The 21717-nt window shown below is 39.2% G+C and overlaps 1 protein-coding gene across 6 annotated transcripts in view; it reads right to left on the bottom strand.

Moving 5' to 3' along the window:
* LOC145435095 (NACHT, LRR and PYD domains-containing protein 14-like) overlaps positions 1–21717 on the bottom strand; it is a 443484-nt gene that overhangs the window by 382910 nt on the left and 38857 nt on the right. For all 6 annotated transcript variants that reach the window (XM_080312363.1, XM_080312362.1, XM_080312359.1 and 3 more), the window contains exons 7-8: positions 17022–17189; positions 8601–8768 (exon numbers count right to left, since the gene is read on the bottom strand). In XM_080312363.1, coding sequence (XP_080168489.1) covers positions 8601–8768; positions 17022–17189 — 336 coding nt within the window. The remainder of the gene's footprint in view (positions 1–8600; positions 8769–17021; positions 17190–21717) is intronic.

Here is a 21717-nt window from a genome sequence, read left to right on the forward strand (position 1 = left end):
ATATTATCCGCGAAAATACAAAGTCCTAAATACACATAATGATAATATATATCTGGCGAATACAGCCTTGCATATACATCATAGTTTTTGGTTATCATGACAATAACTGGTTTTCGTTAGCGAAGTGTTATTGCAGATATAAATACGCACATAAATCAATTGAATTCAAATTCACATTCACAGAAATTAAAAATATGGACGGATGATATTAGTCCTAAATACACATAATACAATATCTGAGAAAAGTATCAAGATGCGGCAATCAATGCAGCGATGATATAGCAATGGATGGATGATGTGGTACTATAGGCGTGGCGCTTGATGATGTGGCACAGATGACGTAGCAGATGAATGTACCCTTAGGGTATGAAAATGGGCGTGGCAATTAGGATGACGTGGCGCTCTCTGATTGGCGGGCAACAATTTGACCAAACCCTACTACTGAACTATACAAATATTAAACTTTGTACGTACATTCGCAAGTTTATCACTGTAATTCTCAATTCGTGTGTGTACGATACGTGGTGGTGGAATTGGGTGTCAATAATAATAATATCGTTGGGCTATATTTTTCATCTGAACATGTCACACACAATGTACAATGCGATAAGACACAATGCGATGTCATGAACAGATAGGAGGATGTCGAACGACACGCATCAGTAGCGATCCTTTACTCTAACATCCACCTCTGCCTAGAGTGCCCGATGTCACAGTTCTTTTCGACGTTGATCTTTTTTTAAGCCGCGGCCCATTCTATCAGTTCTTTTCATTCCCTGTGAGTTCTTTCTTTCATCGGGTCTTTTTCTGGGCTTTTTTGTCGCCGTAAGAACGCTTATCGTTACCACTACGCTATCTCTCCTGCCTAATATCAATATCATCGACCTGTTACTAATGGTGACTATAGTTAAATCGCAGCAATACGGTTGAATAATTATTAATGCGGCAATGAACATGTTCGACATTCGTTGTCTCGAAGGAGTATTTATTGGAAGTATTTCTTGCTAAATATTTCAACATTCATTAGAAATGGGCCGGATAATACAAGCATTCTTCATTACAATTTAATTACAAATGCCCCGCCGCCCTGTCATAATATATCGTCCTGCGGGTCAGATGCGGCCCGGGGGCTGTTTATTTGACAAATATGAAGCCATCAACATGAAAGTTCGGAAAATGGAGGTAAAGAGATCACTTAATCTTAATATACTATTATCAGATGATACACGAAGTCCTTCTGTTAGTACGAACTAGGTTGGTGTATTTCAATAAATGTCAACTCCAAGACACACAAATAAAAGCGTGAATATACGGGAGTTCTGTACCTCCAAGAGTCTCTTGAAAGGATGATTGTTACGTTTTACGATTGAGTTTGATGATGTATTACATTTCTCTGATAGTTGGACGCAAAATATAAAAAATCAAACAAGATAACTAGTTGATTGCAAAAAAGAAGATTTGAAACAACAAATCAAACTTCAAAAAAAAAATTACCACCGCTCCCCGACACGAATAATCGTCATTATGATCGAATATTATTTCGTCTTCGGTCAGGTCATTGCCGTCTTAATTCCCATTTATTCAATATTGGGTGTGCCGACTCCCTCTTGTGTTCCTTATGCTGCGTCACGGACACTGTTTCGCATTTGCTAATCAGATGTCGTAAATTTGAATTTCATCGCCGCTTTTGATTGCTCATTGTGCCAATGAGAACGTTGCTTTCTCTGTACAAAATCTTTTGACCCTCCATTGCCTAACTATACCAGTTATAGAATTTATTCTCTCGTGCGAATTATTTCTCTAGATCTATCTATTGCTTTCTTCCGATCGTGTCATTGAATGCATACTGAGCGTGGCGCAAATAACCATCATCGGTTGAAAGCGCCACTTTTTTCCATAATATTATTAATAATAAAAACTTACTTTTCAGATTTTCAGATTCATCTCATTTGCAAATTAGGAATGCTCATTTTCGATGAGATCGTGAAATTGTTTACACGAAATACGAAGATCATACATTAATTGTTTTTCCCAAGGGGCCATATGAGAAGCTAAAAATACGTGGCGGGCCGAGTCAAAAGCTGAAGCTATATTGTGGGGCGTATTAATTTTATTTCCAAATTGAAAACAGTGAATTACATTGTTGTTGCTGCTGAGTGGACCTGTTAATATTAGATAATGAGAAAGTGATTGTTGATATATCACATCAATCGTGAACATGAAACATTTTTGACCTCAAGACACGTTTTTCAATTATATGTATTTGGGATATCCCGAGCTGTGTGTAGCTTGGCAAAATAACATTGTTGCTGTGTATAGCTTTACTAGAGGGTCTTTTGAAATTTGCCCTCCAAAAAACTCAGTCTAGTGTCTGTCTGAATAAGGCTGACTTAATTCTAGTCCTTTATCACAGCGACCTGCTGTGTTCACCACAAACTAAAAATCCGGGAATACTTATGATTAGGGTGATTTTTTTACCTAAAGACGGAAGATTTTGACCTTAAAAATTTAAATTTTGACATTTTTTGACATTACAAAACTATATTTTGACCAAATTTTGACCTAACGTACATGTTAATTAGATGTTTTCCCCCATATGTTAGAATTATACTAGTTATCTTCATTTCTGGTTCGAACTGTCTGTTCTCACGAAGTAGTTTGCCCTGAAAAAAATTTTTTCACTCAAAATGTGACAACTTTTTTACATGAAAAAACTTTATTTGAACGAAATCTGGCCCTATGAAGAATTCCAGTAGTTATATCGCGTATTATGGTAGAAATAAATAAGGTTTGTAGTAGTACAACGAAAGATACTTTCCTACATTCTCGGGTAGAAAGTGTCTATCCTTACTAAGTAGCTTGCCAAGAATGGAAAAAGAATGGCTGACAACACCGAAGCTGTGCGTACACTGGTGGTGACACACCGTGTTGCTTCATTCTGACAATGGTGTACGTCACAATTTTTTATAATGTGCTTCTTGATATAAAAACCTTGCAATGCCTACGCAGTCTTGCTTCACTTAGGATATTGCGGTACGTTGAACAAAACACCATGCCAACCATGTTTAATTTGAATGTTTATGATTCACAATGAGCAGACAACGGGCCGTCTACAATGGTTGTTTCGACGCGACACTCCAATGTAAATGAGTGCCGATTTAGCAGGCGTCGAATCCTGTCTGCTCAGCTGAATCTGCTGTTGGACTCGCTAACCTTGCGTATCAGTCTTGTATTTCAACAGAATCAAGCAACCCAAATCGAAAATTAAACAATGGGAATTGCTTTAAGAATACACTGATGTTAATACAAGCATAGTGAGTCCATGTTATTTTTTCTCTATTTTGATGTTTTTAGAGGAATCAGTTTTCAATTCTACTGTCCTTATTTCTAGTTCGCTTTATCATTCTAATTGTCTGATTTTAATCCTGATTATTTGATAACTGTTCTAATTTCCTATTCGCGTGCCTATATATTTTCATTGTTGCTGTTGCATCCTGCTCCATTTCATCGAGCAAGGGACGAGCAAGCACTATTACGAATGTCTCTCGATTACGCATCTTCATTCTTGTTTCAACCAAAGCCTTGTTCAATTCGGAGTGCTTGGTTGTGTAAGATTGAATACAGGACTGATACGTAAGGTTTGCCTAGTCCGCGGTAGCAGATTTTAGTGCAGCAGACAGGATTCGGCTAAATCGGCACTCATTAACAACGGAGTGTCGCGTCGAAACAATGGTAGGCCTATTATGTAGGCTACAAGCTGTAAAATGTCAAACGCAAAGTTCACCGACAGTGCAAAATCTATGATACAAACGAAATACAGGTTGCAAAAAAATTTCGTCTCTGGTAACAATTCTGACATTTTTTGACCTAACGCTAGAATTTTGACCTAATTTTGACTTTTTTTGACATGTTAAAAAAATCGCCCTACTTACGACTTCAGCAAACAAATTTTAAGTACTCCAATTATTCTTGAAATTTAAGCGTTCTGCCGTAACCTTTATTTTTGACATCCGCGTTCATCGCTTATGGATGATTATGGTGACTGCTAACCATGTGCACTGATGACTTGTTTTGCGAATTAAGGATTCGGCATTGCATACGTAGCAATTCGAGGCACGCACCGCGTTATTCCTACTGTAACAATGGCAACAAAAAGGTCTGAACTAAAGTATATGGAAACCGTGAATTGTAACTTTGATGTTACGGCCCAATATGCTTTTGGTTTATTTTTTATTCAGAATACTCGTACCACGTATTCACGGCACATAAAAAACAGACGTGATTACGTGGCCTACGTATGTCGTATATGTGTATTTAAAATTCAAAATATATAAATTGCACGAGGCGAGATAGCTGCGACACCAATTAGTTGCGGGTTCGATACCAATCGATGTCGCCTCCGAAATTCCTACCTAGGTTTATCCGTATTCCTCGCCCTCTGATCCGTGGAATCTGTGTCTTAAAAAACCTAGTTGACCTTGTTACACGTGGGGAGATACGGAACCATAATAAGAAACATGAGCCTGGTTTATATGAGCATTGTAGTAGAAAAACACCATGAATACCACAAACAACGACAAATATACAAGCTCCAAATTAACCCATATCCGGTTCAGTTCATATACAATCTATATGGATTTAGTTTACACATTATTAATTCAAAGTAAGTTTTGTTCCAAATTCCTCGTAGCTTGTCGCGGGACGATCAGAATCGCGTCGCGGACCAAATTTGGACCACAGGTCGTGCAATGCCGAGGCCTGACATGAGTGCGCATTTATATTTCCCTACGGGCCTCACGAAAAGCAGAAATACTTCCGGGCCAAAAGTTTTTAAAGTATTCTGCTGAGCGTCAATTTCTAATAATTTCTAATTTCGTCGTAATTTCTAAAATTAAAGCACTGAACTACATTGTTAACACAAACCACTGAGTGGATGGGGACTATTAAGAATGAGGAAGCGAGAGTTAATTTACTGAAATAATATTTATCCAACGTAAATATTGAAAACAATGATAAACATAGAGCAGTTTTACTCTCTTTAATTATATTAACCACCAGACACGTTTTTGTTTCTAATAAGACACCAGAATATATTCGTGATATGACAAATCTTGGTCGCTACATCTCGACCATTGCGTAAATTCGTAATATAGTCTTGTTAAAATAGTTTTCTTGAATTCACAGTCTCTCAGACCCAGGCAACTATATGCGTGTTTTTGTCATAACGCCGACTCAAATTATACTAGTGAACCGGGCGACCCGGCCGCAAAAACTAAAAAGACTGGTTTACGTCTGAGATCGGTATACGGTCGGTCTCCAATCCCGTGAGAACGGATGACAAAACAATTTTAGGTGCAGACAGTGTAATTCGTAATGTAACAATGGCAAAAAAAGTGATAGACTATAGTGTATAGAAACATTAGCATGGACCTTCATTGCTATTATGCTATTTCGGCTTTATTTGGAATCTGTATGGCTCATACGACGTACATTAGCTACGTAACCACGATACATAAATGTCAGACTTCAAGTTAAATGCATTTCTTGTTCCTTTTATACAACCTGTGGTTTTGGTCCGGCAATTAACATTCACATGTAGGATTTATATTCTACATGTCAAGCAACCAGGCCTTTAAAGCCGGAACTGGAGGTCTACTTGAAATTCGAATGGGGCCGGAGATGAAGTCAGTTGCTTAAAAAGTTGCTCCGGCTCCGATGTATTTCCTGATATGATACTCAATCACTGTTGGCTGAATTCACATCATTTTCCGGCAAACGTTCACAAAATGAAAAATTGTAGCCACCTCTGTTCACTAACCATATTCATTGGTATACTACAGCAGAGGAGTCAAACGTTCATCGGCAACAAATTTGGGTATGCAAGAATCGCCTTGCATACTCTGTAATTGTTGTTGGTAATTCGGCATTGGCATACCCGCAATTCTGTAATCAGCGCAAACTTGATGGCCCATTGTGCGGTTTGAAAAATAATGATTAATATATATTTAGTGCAACGGAGCTGGTGTTTATGTGAGCAAATTAACTAAATAGTATTCAGACTGGGCGACGCCACAGGAAAAAATAGTGACCTCGTTGCACTTGTGGATTTGGACGCGCGTCGTGAAACACCTTCTATTCTATGAATTAGACGAGCAAATACAAGTTCTTTAGTGATTGTTTTTTAATCAATGCGCGAGATTGGACTATAAATTAGTCACCATAAAACAGTGACACATGACACATATATATAAACCCTTTCCTCTCAACTATCTATCATGTAATTAACAATCATTTGACAATGTAAAATTGAATAATATATATTGATATTGAAATTAGCCGTGCGGGCATTGATGATTGTATAGTTAATGCTGAGAATAATTCATGTTTCGTCACAGTGGACTAGATCGCAGTAATATCAACTCATCCGCAATAGTTCACTATCGAACTTGTGGATGGCGCACTTGCTAATAGCCACGAATGAGCCTTATTGACTAGACTTACCATATTTTCATCACCTACCAACCATCCATATTTTAGCGGCAAGTAGAACGAAAGTAAAATTCACAAATGAAAAGTATATTCATATTGAAATAACCCAAATATTTTTGGCTGATATGCACTCTTCAGGGTAATAAAATAGAGGTTCCCAAACTAGGGGTAGCGACAAAAATGGGCTCGTTTGCTATTCTCTGGGGTCGCGGAGATTGAAATTAATTACCTATGACTATTGAAAGAATATCAATTGGGCGGATGCGATCGGCGGCTCTTTTCTGAATATTTTAGTTGATTTCAAAATAGAAGGTAAAACTAATACGAAGCCGCCAAACAAGGGGTCAGATCCAGGGTTGCATTTAAACCAAAATTCAATTTGAAACAAACATGTTCAAAACGAGGCCCTTGTTTGAAACAGGTTTTTGAGCTGTAGTGGATTGATATAGATAATTGAAAACATAGAGTACATATAAAACCTTTGACGAAATAAATGCACTGTGATACCGACTATTTTGAGGGCTCCAACCATCCCATATCGATATACGTTGTCTATATCGGGTTGTAATTGTCTGTAGGCTCATACAACATGTTTTTGGAAAGTATTTACACAATTATGGCACAATTTTACAACTAAAAAAAAACAAATTTTTTAAAGGCATTCGTTGAAAACACTGTTTAAACACGTTTCTAACTAAGTTTTTTAAATCACCGTTTGTTTTACATGGCACCTTACTCAAATCCATCGAAGCGTCATTTAAAGCTCCACCTACTATAGCGCAAGGTGTGTGTCTTGGTCATTAGTATGAAGATTAAATTAGATGGAGCATAGAAACCAAGAGGGCGGTTATATATCTGTTACTGCAGAAATCTGCAGTGTTTAGTTGGTTAGGCGCCGCGTGATTCGTCCTTTATATGGTAATTGGGCGTCACCTCTTAACTTAAGTTGGTTTGCTGTATGTATGTTGTTGCTATAGCGTTGCGTTATGTGTCATCGCTATATAGTCACTAACTTGTGTTCTTTATTGTGCAGGCTTGTCTCTATATCTAACTCTAACCGCAGGCGACCACTATTTTAAAACGTAATTTCACCACCCAGTTTAATTTTTTGTATTTGGACATTCCTTCGTTAGGTCGATTATTCCAATATCTTTCATTTCTACCTTCATCTACGGATCATCATTTGTCTGGATCGGTCGTCGAATTTGAGTTCAATTCAATGAGTGGTTTCAATAAATGTCCTTCAGTTAGGAGCAGTTACAATATCCTTCCGGGAAAATTACAAGTGACCGGTAGTGTTATGTGTTAACAATATAATATTTACACAGGAAACACGTAATGATTACGTAAATAAAAACGCAGCAATCAATAATCAGCACTCCAAATTAAGAGGTGGGGTCGCGACCGTAAAAAGCTTGGGAGCCCCTGCAGTAGAGAATAGAAAAGAATATCGTACATCAACAATCGTATCCCCAAATATGACGTCACCAACATGAAATTTTCGGAGCATTGTTCATTTGCCTGAACCAGATATGTATATTATTGTGTGCGGTTTCACTAAAACACTCGCTCGATTAGGAAATGCATCAGGGATAACCAAAATAGAACTCTTGTTGCAACAGGCATCTATCAAAGTTTTTATGAAGTTTGCAAATACTCCTCCATTACAGTGGATTTTCACCTCTTCATGTCATTTGCTAATTCAGTAAGGTCGGTCAATATTTGCATACGTTTCATGTGAGACACGTGATAAACTTGTAAACAAAATAAGATCTACAATTGTTGGCAATCCGCTCAACTGTTTAAATGCACGAGATGAGCGCACTATATGTCGGGATGTGATGGTGTGATTGGAAGTCGAAAAATACTGCATGCATCGACCTTAAACGATTCCATTTTAGGCGTATAGCTGTCCTTACCTATCACTAACAAGTCACTCCATTTTCAATATGAAGATTTTAATTTTTTAACAGGAATAAAACAATATTACATCATGCAGGCTAATTTCAACTTAGATGTAGGCATGATTACACGGGTTTGAGTTTGAGCACGGACTTGGGTAGGCTAAGTCGGATCGAACAAACATTTCATGATCAAATAAATCAACTTACAGTCAAATCTTTTTCTTTGCATCCAGTGTGGAATTCAGAGAGCTTCGCCATCGTTAAATTGCAGCCGGTAAACCATATCTTATTGCAACCGATGGACTTGAGTGTAAATGCGATTTCGCGGAAAGTGTCAGCTGACATTTTGGCATCGATGATTTCCAGATACGGAATCTATGAAATAATAATTGTCTCATCAATGTAATTGTATTTATTTATAAGGGGTGCTCATTGCCGCTATTTGGCCTTTTTCTCAGCGGCCCATGAATATTTAATTTTATATTACGCCAAGTTGAAATGATTCACCCCGGTAATACCAAACTCACCATCAGGGCTTTGGAGCAGCCGTAAATTTAAACTGCTCCAGCTCCGGCTCCGGAGCTTTCTTCTATAATACATTAGCTCCGGCTCCAGCTCCGGAGCCGCATTATTACCACTGCTCCGGCTCCAGCTCCGGCTCCGGCTCTGAAATTATCGAATGGGCCTGTCTATGTCAGGGTTGGCCACATTTGGCCCGCGGGAAGGTTTTGCGCGGCCCGCGAGAATATTTCCTATTATATTATCGAAAATGAATTGCTCAGATTGTGAACTTGCAATGGAAACCAAAAATTACAAGTCTGGCTGCGACACTTGAGATGTTGATGACTGAAATATCAGTTCCGACGTATTGGCAGATCCAGGATCCAGTCACATTTTTAGTAAATCGTCGTACATTGCAATAAACTACAATAGTAGTGAAAATTTTCTTCACGCTTCGCGTGTTTAATTGTCACACGATTTCTTGCTTGGTAGCCTACCCGCTACTGAAAATGAAAAAAAGCCTAATTTACCCGATTGAGTCTAACTGTATTCGCAATTACGGGATAAAGTCTTTTCGCGTTTGCGCTCGCATAATAATCGTTGACTGTGAAATGTAGGCACAAAGTGATTGTCGCATATTATCGGAGACCTTCGATATCGATTTGGCCTGACGCCGAATAGTCGTGTCCTTGAAACTGAGCCTAGCGGGCGGTATACAGTAGACTCGTAATATACTCAAGTAATAATATTATTGACCTAGTTTATTTATAAATTTTGAAAATTTTACCCGCTTGGCGCGACTAGTGGACCGCACACTCGTTCTTCAATGCGTTTGCCCCTTTAGCCGAAAAGGTTGGCCATTTCTGGTCTATATAGATTACTAATATACCCATAGGTTAGTTATCTATAGTAATCTAAAGTCTGTTAATCGTCAGTAACATCCGTTGTAGCAACGAAGACATAGGTGCCGCCATGCCGGCTTGTGACGTCATAATGAATACTTGCCAATTGTCGATAACATCATAGTTGCACTAGAACGCACTTTCTGTGCACAGCATTAAAATTCAGCCCTGCTGTTCAAATATGATGAATCAGAAGATGTGGTTGTTGCATATATGAAATACGTCGGAGCCGGAGCTACTCCTCAAATAACGGGCTCCAGCTCCGGCTCCGGCTCCGGCTGAATTTTATGTAGAGCTCCGGCTCCGGCTCCAGCTCCGGCGAAAATACACGGCTCCGGGGCTCCGGCTCCGGGCTCCGGCTCCGGCTCCAAAGCCCTGCTCACCATCGACTGCGGTGATGACCGCAGATATTTTGTGTCGTCAATAGTATCAAAGGTACAGTGCCGACCAGCAAAACTTTACAAGTCGACAAAAAAATAACTTACAATAAGTGCGTGTTCCTCACCTAATCATCGCGACACGAAAACGCTTGCAGTATAGGTATCGCTACACTTTACTGGCCACTACTCTGCTCTACTCTGCTCTGCTCACCCATAAAAAGGATTTCATTTTTAATATTACAGTAGTATTCTACGATTGTACGGACATGTTGTACTACTGTAACTACTGTCTACTCAGATTGCAAGAACTGGACTATTCCGTGCCGACAACGAAGCATATCCACATCGAAAGGTTTTGCCATCCAGCATCGGTCATTTTTGGACAAGGTTTTGTCGCCGCTTATGTTTTTTGGGACCGCATTCTATCAGTGGCCAAAACTTTACGTCCTCATGTGCCCGGCACACAAAGACTTGGCCTCGAAATTAAATAGTCTCATGGGCCTTAACTCGCAAATGTGACCCTGTAATGATTGTATTTACTACTATCCGTGCCACGTGCTAATCTAACAGTTTTTACGAAATTATGATGATTGTTTAGCGAAAGAAAGCAGAAAGTCAACTTGAAGTTATTTTCCAGCCTGTAGCAGGCTCATACGGGCTGACATACTGCATGTCTGCTCTGCTACTACACCAAATTCAAAACCAGGCTTTTGGTTACGTAATAATTTTAGTGCGAAAATACTCGCTACGGCTTGTTAGAGCTATTACGATTAGTGGTGCATCGTAAGTTAAACAAGTTTTTACAATTGCGTCTCAACTACAACATTACTTGGCCCTTAAATTTCCTATTAGGTTTATTTGAATTATTCCGCGTCAGAAAAATTTTCATCCGATTTCATCCGCACCATTCTCACCACCTTCGTCATTCGAACTGCCTGATTTTTCCATTCGCTCAAGTGCAAACCGTCCGACAGGTTGAAAAGCGCTGATTTATACAAATCGGCATTTAGGCTTCGGTCACTTTCGTGTCAGGACGCGCCAATACATATGCAGTTCTACGCGATGTAACATGCAACTTCAAGAAGTTTGCCAAAACGATCGGCGGCGAGAATACCCGGGCTGAAAAGAACTGCCCTCAGACTGACCGAAAACTTCGATACATATATACAATACATATATGTTTAATTTTCCATAGGCGCCTCAATGGCTGGCGCCGAATTTTACTATCCTGGCAATCTGAACCCAACAAGACCCTACTCGCACGGAATATCACAAGAAGAAGAAATACCAATTTGACATCGTGTGCGTCTTTTAGTATTGTAGGTTTGGTCGATTTCAACATCTTTTGACGTAGCAGACAGGAGTTCACGAAACAACATTATGTATTGAAGTTATTATACCGCCCAAATATGGTTGGTTATTATTTACTGACACTACAGTTTCCAAGACACCTCATTCAGCTAAGCCGGGAAATCTGATTACCTGAAAAGGTAGAATAAAAAAATGATAGCAACATAGGCCTATGCAATTCCTGACCATATTGACCGATTCAACAATGAATTATTGAGAATTTTCGCGCTTCGCATGTTTAGACGAAATAATGCGCCCACGAAACAGTATAATAATTGTTGGTGATTATTAGTCGCGCCCAACACGAATAACCTGACGGGCTCCGTCCCCCAGAAGTTTGGTTTATCGCCCTATGGGGGCCGAATATCAACGTTTTTAGAGGGGCTAACGAAGTGGTCTTACGGTCCTGGCCTTACCATAGTAAGATTGGAATTATTAGCCAAACCATTATCTTTTATTTGTTGATGCAGTACCCGTAGACATCCAGATAATATATACATTATATATATACAGTCAACTACGCTTAATTAGGCACACAGGATAACCCGGACAACCGCTTTATTTGACCGAAATGGTCGGCAACGGAACGAAAGTTAAAATTGCTCCAGTTAATTTGAACAATTCACCGCTTAATTCGGATACAGTCTCTCTCGCAATCCCACCGTTTGATGATGACAAAGGAAGAAATACTTCGTTCGTTTTAACACAAGATGAATGATTATGGTGAACGTAGGTGATTCATCAAGTAGCAATCGACGATGATCTCATATGAGGACGTTCCAGAGTCGCAGTTGGTTTGAATTCGACACAATTGCGTTCATCTTGTAGAACACAATGGTACAGAAAGGTAGATTTTTTGGCTCCTGCTGTTGAAGCAAATGCGTCATCATCATACAGTCGTTCGAACTTCACTTTAAGCCCTATTTCGGCTACGGTCGCAGCGCAAACATTCGGGACAATGGAATCATTGTGTTTTGTAGATTTGGCCTTTAGTTAGCGTTGCTAGCTATTCCATAAATACTTTTCTGTTCCGCCATAAGCTTTTTGATTTTGATTTTCACTGTTTTGTTGTGCAGATTTATCAAGCGAAATCATCGTCCCATCCTTTTCTGCATGGCTTATTAGTAGGGCAAGTTTTTGTTGCATTAAAATTGCGAGAAAGTTGCGTTTAATTTCGACAAAAGTGGCATTAAAAGTAGCATTTATAATTTTTGTTGAATTATAGGGTATGAGATACTCAAAAGGTTCCGTTTAACCTTTAACCATATAATTTAGTTCCTGCAGAGCTGTCAAATTTGTTACTTTGCCTTTCCACAGACATTCTGGCGAGACTGCCAAAAATATTTCTTTTCCGGTACACAGCACGAAAATTACGCAATGCGGGAATAATTTTCTCCAAAAAAGCTAAACAGCATAGAGATAACCCCCTCCCCCTAAAACAAGCCAAATAACACCCCCTTACCCCCAATAGTCTGTAAACTTGACCCAAGGCGTTGCAGAAAAAACTCAATCTCGGTGACTTTAACAAAATCAATGATATAACTGCAACATAAAACGTATTGTTAACCGATACGCGTAACCCCCAGAATTTTGCGAAAGCGTTATTTCACGTCATCTTGGTCGCGCTGGATGCGTTATCCAGAAGTAAAAAATGAATTTTTGTGAACAGCACGCAATATACTTTTCGATACATACATTCCAGAGCAAGTAATTGGTAACAGTGATCGCGTATGTGTCTCCCTAAATATGTATACTATCCTAGATATAATGTTTAACAAATGCGTCAATTCCCCACCAGAAACCATTGAATTCCCCACCATTTAGGAACCACTGTCTACCGTCTATCTATCTATCAGCTGTGTACCGTTGCTACTTCTCAATGCGGATGCTGTTCATCAACGGACAAATTCAGTAGTCGCGAAAATCTCCCAAAAACGTGTTTCATTTTGTGTTATGCAGGGAGAATTGCGACGTATCTGAACACTCATTGCTGCACATCAAGGTGCGATCGCGCCATTCTACCCCTCGTTTGATAGAAGCATAGACGTTTATTAGAGTTCCGACCCTGTTCTTGGCCATGATGTTTCCATGCGTGAAACGACATCGGTTACTTTACAATCATTGTCTCTCAATATAATTAGTTGAATATATTCCTTCTATGCAATGATGCAAATCCGATCAAGCCCGTCACGTATCAGCGAAATTTAGCGAGAGCATGAGCCTGATACCGGTCATGATCGCAAATATGAAAGAGCAGCACAAGGCCTTTGCAATTCGATTTCCTATTTATATGAGAAATTTCAGAGTGGTTAACACTGGGCAACACAATTTTTGGTGACTTCGATCTGACAATTGTTTTTGTCTAACTTATGGGCGCTGAATTCAAAAATGACATTGGCTTTTCTCATTCACGTCAATTATTTGGGTTAGGCACCCATCGCATCGTCTCATAACCCACTTAAAAGTACCCCATTTCAATGTTTTGTGCAAATTGCATAAAACAGTGGTTCTCAACCGGGGGTCCGCGAAGCATTTTCAGGGGTCCACGAAACCTTATTTGCAAAATGACTGATGATAACCAATTTTTAACTTTTTTAAATGAGGGACATCATGAAGCAATTTCGATTCAAAACTGCTAATTCTTCAGTAAGCACATCAGCAGAATGACCGTATGAGATAAAATATCCTACTGTGTACATCAACAGAATGGCCGTATGGGATTAAATATCCTACTGTAGTGGTTCTCAACCGGGGGTCCACGAAGCCTTTAAATTTACAATATAGTTGATAACCTATAATTTGTATTTTTTTTTCAGGAAAATCGCGAAGCAGTTTTGCGTCATTACTATAGTAAATCTCCAGAACTCACATCAACAGAATGGCCGTCTGAGATGAAATATCCTACTGTGCAGACTCATTTTAATTGCTAAATTACCAATAGCCTACTGATACATTTATTTTGCTGGTTAGAGATATTTGTTGGGTCAGCATGTTCAGAGGTATTTGTAGCGATCATGCCCAAATGTCTCGTCGGAAGCGTTACGCGTTATTATTACATTCGCCACCGCCTATCTTTGTGGAATTGGATTTTTGGCAGTCGTTCATCTCAAATCGCAGGCGCGGATTTCCAAGACACGAACACGTATTTCAAGAAATGCAGTTGCAAAATTCACTTTGAAATAATAAAATTCAACCCAATTTCTGCATCAATAGTATGATGTTATTTTTAAGAAAGTCATTTTGTTGCTGTTTATCACTAGCCTACGGATATCCTTTGAACAAGACCGATGAGATTGCCTGATGATTGAGCTAAATTTGAACTAAAACTTTGGGGGGTCCGCGGGGTCTGTAACAGTCCAAAAGGGGTCCCCGAAGACAAAAAGGTTGAGAACAACTGACATAAAACGTTTCAAGAACCACAAGATAACGAGGGTAATTCAACAGTCTTCAAATAAACATTTGTACTGCTCTATTTGGTTGATTTAACAGATATTGCTTCTGCATAACAAATAAAATTCGATTTTCCGGGTACAGCTTTATGCTAATGACTCCTTATTGAGTGTGTTTTCTCGTTTGATACTTGGCAATAGTCGGCTAACATATGTACGCTCCAATCTAGTCTGGTGTCTTTCCCACATCACCTTCAGATATTGGGGGGAACTTTCTCCTTGCGCATCGATGACTACGCCAGTGTCTTCCGGAAAGTTAACGATGGCTTTGCTGAAAGGTTTTTCATTTTGATGCTTGCATATGTTGCAGACGAGTTCGCTGAAGCTTCTAACAGCTTCTGACCATCTCGATGCAATTCTGTGACCATGTTTACTAAAGCAATCTCGAGACAATATTTTCAAATGATAACCAAGTATTTCTTCCGAATCTGAAACACTATTCTGCAATGAGTTGCAGAATTTATGAACCACAAAATGTGCCAGTCATAGTTTTCGTAATGACAGGCTAGAAAGCCATATCCTGAAGTTTGCATTTGCATTTGCAAGTCTATGTCTAAAGTCTCTTTGGGTCATTGTATCTTTTAATTCAGGGGTTCTTGAAGTATGGTTCGCGATCCAAACATGGGTCGCGAAAGGTATAATTTCAGATCGCGACGACATCAGAGCGATCTAATATATGTAGGCTATGTAATATTTGTTGCAATTTTTGCAACGAAAAATTTAATCGCGCTTCGCGTGATTTTCTGTGGATAGTTTGTATATGTCCAAGGTCACATCTCTTGGGTACTATAGTCAATGAGCGAGTCACGCAATATGGCTTGATCGTGAAAATACGTCATCCTTCGTATTACACAAACACCGCCGAAGACCGTTGCGATGCTTTTGTGTAAGGGTGTGCAACGATCGGGTGCAGGACTATGAAACACGGGGATTTCGAGAGCAACCCGCTCTCCGCACTGGAACACATGACGACGTGAAGTTTCAGCCAACACACTGCCGCAAAAGTGCGGTGTCAAGAAGATCAGCGGTGATAAAACCATGGCCCAAAAAGACCGTCGCTAGTTGGCCAAATCCGTCAATATTTATATGTATCGTCGTCGAAAGGGGCGGCGGTCGGCACAGTTTCGTCCTCACCTTAGGCGCAGGAAGTAGTAGAAATGCGACCCGCAGAGAAATGCACCCCAATTTTGAAACGAATGCAACAAAAATGTTTCATAGTGCTTCGTTGCATATAAATGTCGTCTGCGCGTTAGCTATATCATATAAGCCCGTAAAAACGTGTAGCATACTAATGAGGTTTGGGTCGCGAGATGGCACTAAACTCAGATTTGGGATGCGACCGAAAAAGTTTAAAAACCCTTTTCTAACCAAATATGGGCGAAAGCATAGGCCTAGATCGATACCGGTACCTTTTTCCTAGATCATTCAATTCACCTCTTGGCTATATAACTCAATATATGATTGAAGTGTGGATTTTTATAACGAATGGATATGTAACATGGCTAAAATAGTGAAAATTTGTATATTTTGGGCATAAGTCCCAAAACGAAAACTTTACGTGATAAAAGAAAACATTTTTGGAATCAGTACATCAACATTAGCCTAAATCAAGTGCAACATCTAAGTCAACAATTTTTTCGTTCAAAATTGTTCACCAGTGTGATCAATCCATTATGTGGAACATCCGAGATTGAGGAGCTGATCACATTGTAGAACACTTACGAGCTCCTAACTAAGTACAGTATCTCGCAGCATTCGATCTCGTCCAGAAAGGAATCAATGAGATACATGCTCCTCGCGATCCGGAGTTCGGTTTGATTTACCATCATAATTTCTGTGACAAAGCCCTCAATAAAACCGATTTGACATAGCGGGGCGAAAAATACTTATTTATATTCAAATTAATCGAACAGTGAATCTGCGATAATAATCAGTCCCTATAGTATATTTCAGATTAGGTGTAAATATGTATAAGCTGGGACGAGCGTAATATAACTCTATGATATATACGGTGTATACATGAAAATAAGTTGTAATAATCAATACCTGAATGTCAGGACTCTGCCAGAGTTCAGCCATCATTATGAGATTTTCCTTCGTCGGATCACAATTGGTTAGAGCGATTCGGGTGCTAAGACATTGCCGAAAAATATCGAAATAGCCGACAAGACTTTCGTGCGTCAAGTATGTATCCTCTATATTCAGTATGTCAACCTGAAGGAAGAATAGCACTGCTATTATGACTGTTGCTGGGTAATAACCACGGTTTGGATCACGAGCATAAATATCTTATTAATTGTGATATCAATATGAATTGTGAAAACACGTTGAAGAAAAATTGACCTGTTATAAATTCTTTGACGAAAGTTAATATTTAATACTTAATGAGCAGTTGAAATCGTATGACATCACGATTATTAGCACAAAATAGTGATTATCAAGAGGAATATTCATTGTATCCCATGAGCATTCGTCATGCGATCAAAAACCTTCCAATGGCTATGAACTAGAGCGGGCATGGACTGGAGTTGGAATGGAAATCCAACAGGATTTATTTTCCATTCATGGGTGGAGCCGGGTCGGAGCCGGATTCATATTTCTTCTGATACGATCGGATCGAAGCCGGCTTGCGTACTTTTTGGTACGGTCGGAATCGTATTTGTGGCTATTAATGAGCATGACTTATGTAACAACAAAACTACCAACCACACGCCAGTAGGCCACAGTACAAACCTGTGTTCAGTACAAACATGTGAGTTTTTATCGTCATGTTTTTTTTTGTTGTTGTTGTTATTGCATATTACATGCAATATAAAATCTTGAACCCTTATCGTATAATATACTGTTTTTGTATTTTTACATAAATATACACTCGTAGATACCGGTGGGCAATTATTTTTCCCGCGGGCCAAATGAAAAGCTGAAAATATTGAAAGCAATGATTTACATTGTTTATACTTGCTGCACAGTGGATGTGTTGATATTAGGTAATGGATAAATGACGGTTACTTAAAAAATATATATTTATTCGCCATCATAATTCAAAACAATGTTTAACATGATACATCTTTAAATATTTGAACCCCAGTCACGTTTTTCTGTAAGGACATTAAAATATATGAGGGATACCACAAAATTTGTTTTAGTTGCTTCCTCCCGAGGAGTGTGCAACTCGTTATGATAATATTGCTATTTCGCGAAGCTAACAGCTCCTTCAAAATCCGCCCTTCCTTGGTTGAGTGACTATCTTTGTTTTTGTCATAAGAATGACTTAAATTGTAGTCCTTAAACACGGTGACCTACTCCGTAAAATCTACTAAAAAGACGCGGTTACCTCTGACTCAACTAATCTATTACTAAGTGCTCAAAATCTTATTGAAATTTCGGCCTTCAGCCCTCACCTTTCTTTTTGTGACATGCCCGTTCATCCTTTATGGGTGATGATTACTCAATAACGAACACTGGTTGACCCTCTTTACGAATTAGGGATTTAGAAACGTATCACGTAATAATGTGAAGCACAGACAGTGTAATGCATAATGCGACAATGGCAAAAAAATGAGGTTTGAAGTGAACTATATGGAAACAGTGACTGCTTGTCACTTCAATTTTTACAGTATACTTTGCTACATAGACTTTATTTTGAATCTGGATCACACATGCGACGTACGAAGGCTACGTAATCGTGGCATATGAACGAACAGGCTTCAAAGTCAACGAATTTTCAGCCTATGTTTTTATTCCACGCGTAAACAATCAAAAGTAGATTTTATATTTTGAATTCACAGCAACTTTTCGCGGGCCGCTCAGAATCGCTCCGCAGCCGTATTTGCCCACGTCTGTCGTAGATGATTTGTCGGAGTTTTGTTCGGATAGGATTTCGGTCATTTAAAAAATCCCGCCTAGGAGTCGGGCCTGAGTCGGTCAAGAGAATTTGTCGATCGAATTTTAGTGCGACTCCGATAAATTGTCCACTAGGTTAGATACGTGTAATCGATTGTAACTAGTGGTAGGCTACAAAGAGTGAGATTGCTACATTGACTGCGGGTTCCAAATAACGTTTTCAGCAACGTATAATTCAAAAATATCTACGGAAACTTATCCTGCTGAAGGGGTCTATATCTGTTAGATTATTTAATCTTTGTCTGTGAAAGGGTTTTCATGAGGTGATAGGGGACCGTTAGTAGTATAGTAGATCGGTCTGGGGGTGGCAGGGGCTCTTATGGGCGGGGTGGCGAGCTAACGAGAAACCGGGGGTGGCGAACTAACGTTTTCGTCTTATGGCGGGGGTGGCGAACTAACGTTTTCGTCTTATGGCGGGGGTGGCGAGCTAACGTTTTCGTCTTATGGCGGGGGTGGCGAGCTAACGTTTTCGTCTTATGGTGGGGGTGGCGAGCTAACGTTTTCGTCTTATGGGTGGGGTGGCGAGCGGCTGGGAAACCCGGGGTGGCAAGCGGCTCTTTCGTCTTATGGGCGGGGTGGCGAGCGGCTATTGTGTCTTGCGGTCGCAGATCTCTGGTGATTCGCTGAATGAACCTTTGTTAATGTGTAGATCGTAAATTATTATATATGATGTAGTTTAGTCGCAACAAATGACCGATCGTGTTCTAAGTCTTTCCTCGCTATTGATTCCTACGTAACCTGAATAGCACGTCGACTTTCAGATCGGATTATTCGCACCTTCCGTACCGCTGTTTCGCACCTACAGAATAGTCTGCTGTTCACAGTCGCAACAAGAATCACAAGTATACACATTATACATTCAATTATTACTCTGAAATCAAACTCTTCACAAAAGCACGCACAATCGTATCATTCACTTTTTATCATCGCCAAAATTATCCAAGTATTCCTCGGTTGAAAACCCTTGAGCTCTTTTTATCAAGAATGCGATAGCATGATCTCCACACACATCCGAAGTTTTACTCTGTAACTGTTTGCCAGTCACAGAAAATTCATCCGGCTCCAGGAATTCGATTATCTGGCGAAATAGTTTGCTAAATCTAGGCGTCACTTCCAAGGTAATATTTTGGTAATTAGTTTACCACAGAGCCGGCGTAGACGGCGATCCGAATATCAACAATAACCGCGTTCACAAACTAACACTTCAAAAATGTGTGAAATAGTTTGCAAAACCCCGCGATCGCTGACAAGATAATGTCTCGGACATAACCATCTTTCGCGACTTGGTGTTACAGGCATATCGATCACTCACGCGGTGAAATATTCGTAAGCATCACTCGCAGAATTATATTTCGGTAATTAGTTTGTCACAGAACCGTCGCAGACGGTGATTCGAAAACCAACAATTTGTCACTAGCCCGCGATCGCTATATGTTTCACGCCTCGCGAAAAGTGGCTGACTTTAGTTGCGTGATAAGATCCATGAAAATATTCAATCAATGTGTTAGTTTATCAACTTGAAATGAAACTCACTACACAAATCAAGTCGATTCGTATCTGAATGTTTTAAATCGGTACAACCCTAATCCTTTGACAAATCCCTTAACGCGTTTTTGTTGAATCGAACGTAACCCGAATATTACTGACGCCGACTTTCAGCCGTATCGAATTATTCGCACATTCCGCGCCACTGTTTTCACACTTATAGAATCAATACCAACTATAACTCTACAAGAATCAAGAATCACAAGTATGTGCATTACACAGTTATTGTCTTTATTAACTTGAAATCAAACACTTAACAAAAACACGCAACTAATCATTTGGCAACTCTAGCATTACCAAAAAATTCCAGTATTGTTGATTGAAAATCCTTGAGTCATTATTATCAAAAATGTTATAATACCGCATCGGAATCCATTCGCGGATGTACTAAAGGTAAATCCAGATAATCCAAAATGAAATATTTGGACTTTGACACCAACTTTGATCCAGTCACATTTCAAGATCATACTTTGAAACAATCCTTGAAACTTACAACTCTATTCACGACTGAGTTTTCCGTTTATCAAATAGAGTTTCAGCAAATACTATCGCAATATTTTAATGTGTTACCACACACAATAGAATCAAGCAATGAAATAGCACCTGTTGTAAATATTTCTAACTTGACAACCACTTGTGCATACCGCAATCGACTTGTGACGCGATGAGTTAAATCGTAAATCGGAATATTTCAATCTATTTTTCGAAACCTTGAACAAACTATCAGGCTATTTTTTTGTTGTAATCGAGTGAACGGAAATAGTATTACGTCTCAACATTTTAACATCTTCCCATACACAAAAGAGTAAAATACAAAAAAGCCTTGTCAAGTCAATCCGTTTGTAACTTACCCAACCAAAGCAAAAAGTATCCTTATGAAAAGTAGACAAGACTACGCGAGTAATCACTACAATCCAAAATCCATAGCAAGTTCGGTTAGTCCGCCAACTCGTCTTTTTTGTTCAACTGTGAAAGTAATTACTACTCGGTATACTCTACAGCATAAAGTAATTACTACTCGGTACACACAACTTGAGATTGACATATGTTGAGAATATACGACATTTGAAAGTTTGACCAACGTAGTTAAGAATTCATTTCTTACGATCAAACGCAGGCGTTATATTGAAAATTATCGTGATGTAAACATAAGGATTGACACAGTGATTTAACATATGAGATTTTGTAATAGTTGATCAAGACTTGATTATTAAATTATTCAGGGTAATTAGACCCGATGTTGTGGTAAAGGTTATTATGACAGCAACAAACTTTTCAGTATCGTTGTTATTAA

Source organism: Botryllus schlosseri, chromosome 3 (genome assembly GCF_051294905.1).
Source record: "Botryllus schlosseri isolate E-star chromosome 3, Bs_hap1, whole genome shotgun sequence".
Classification (NCBI taxonomy): domain Eukaryota; kingdom Metazoa; phylum Chordata; class Ascidiacea; order Stolidobranchia; family Styelidae; genus Botryllus; species Botryllus schlosseri.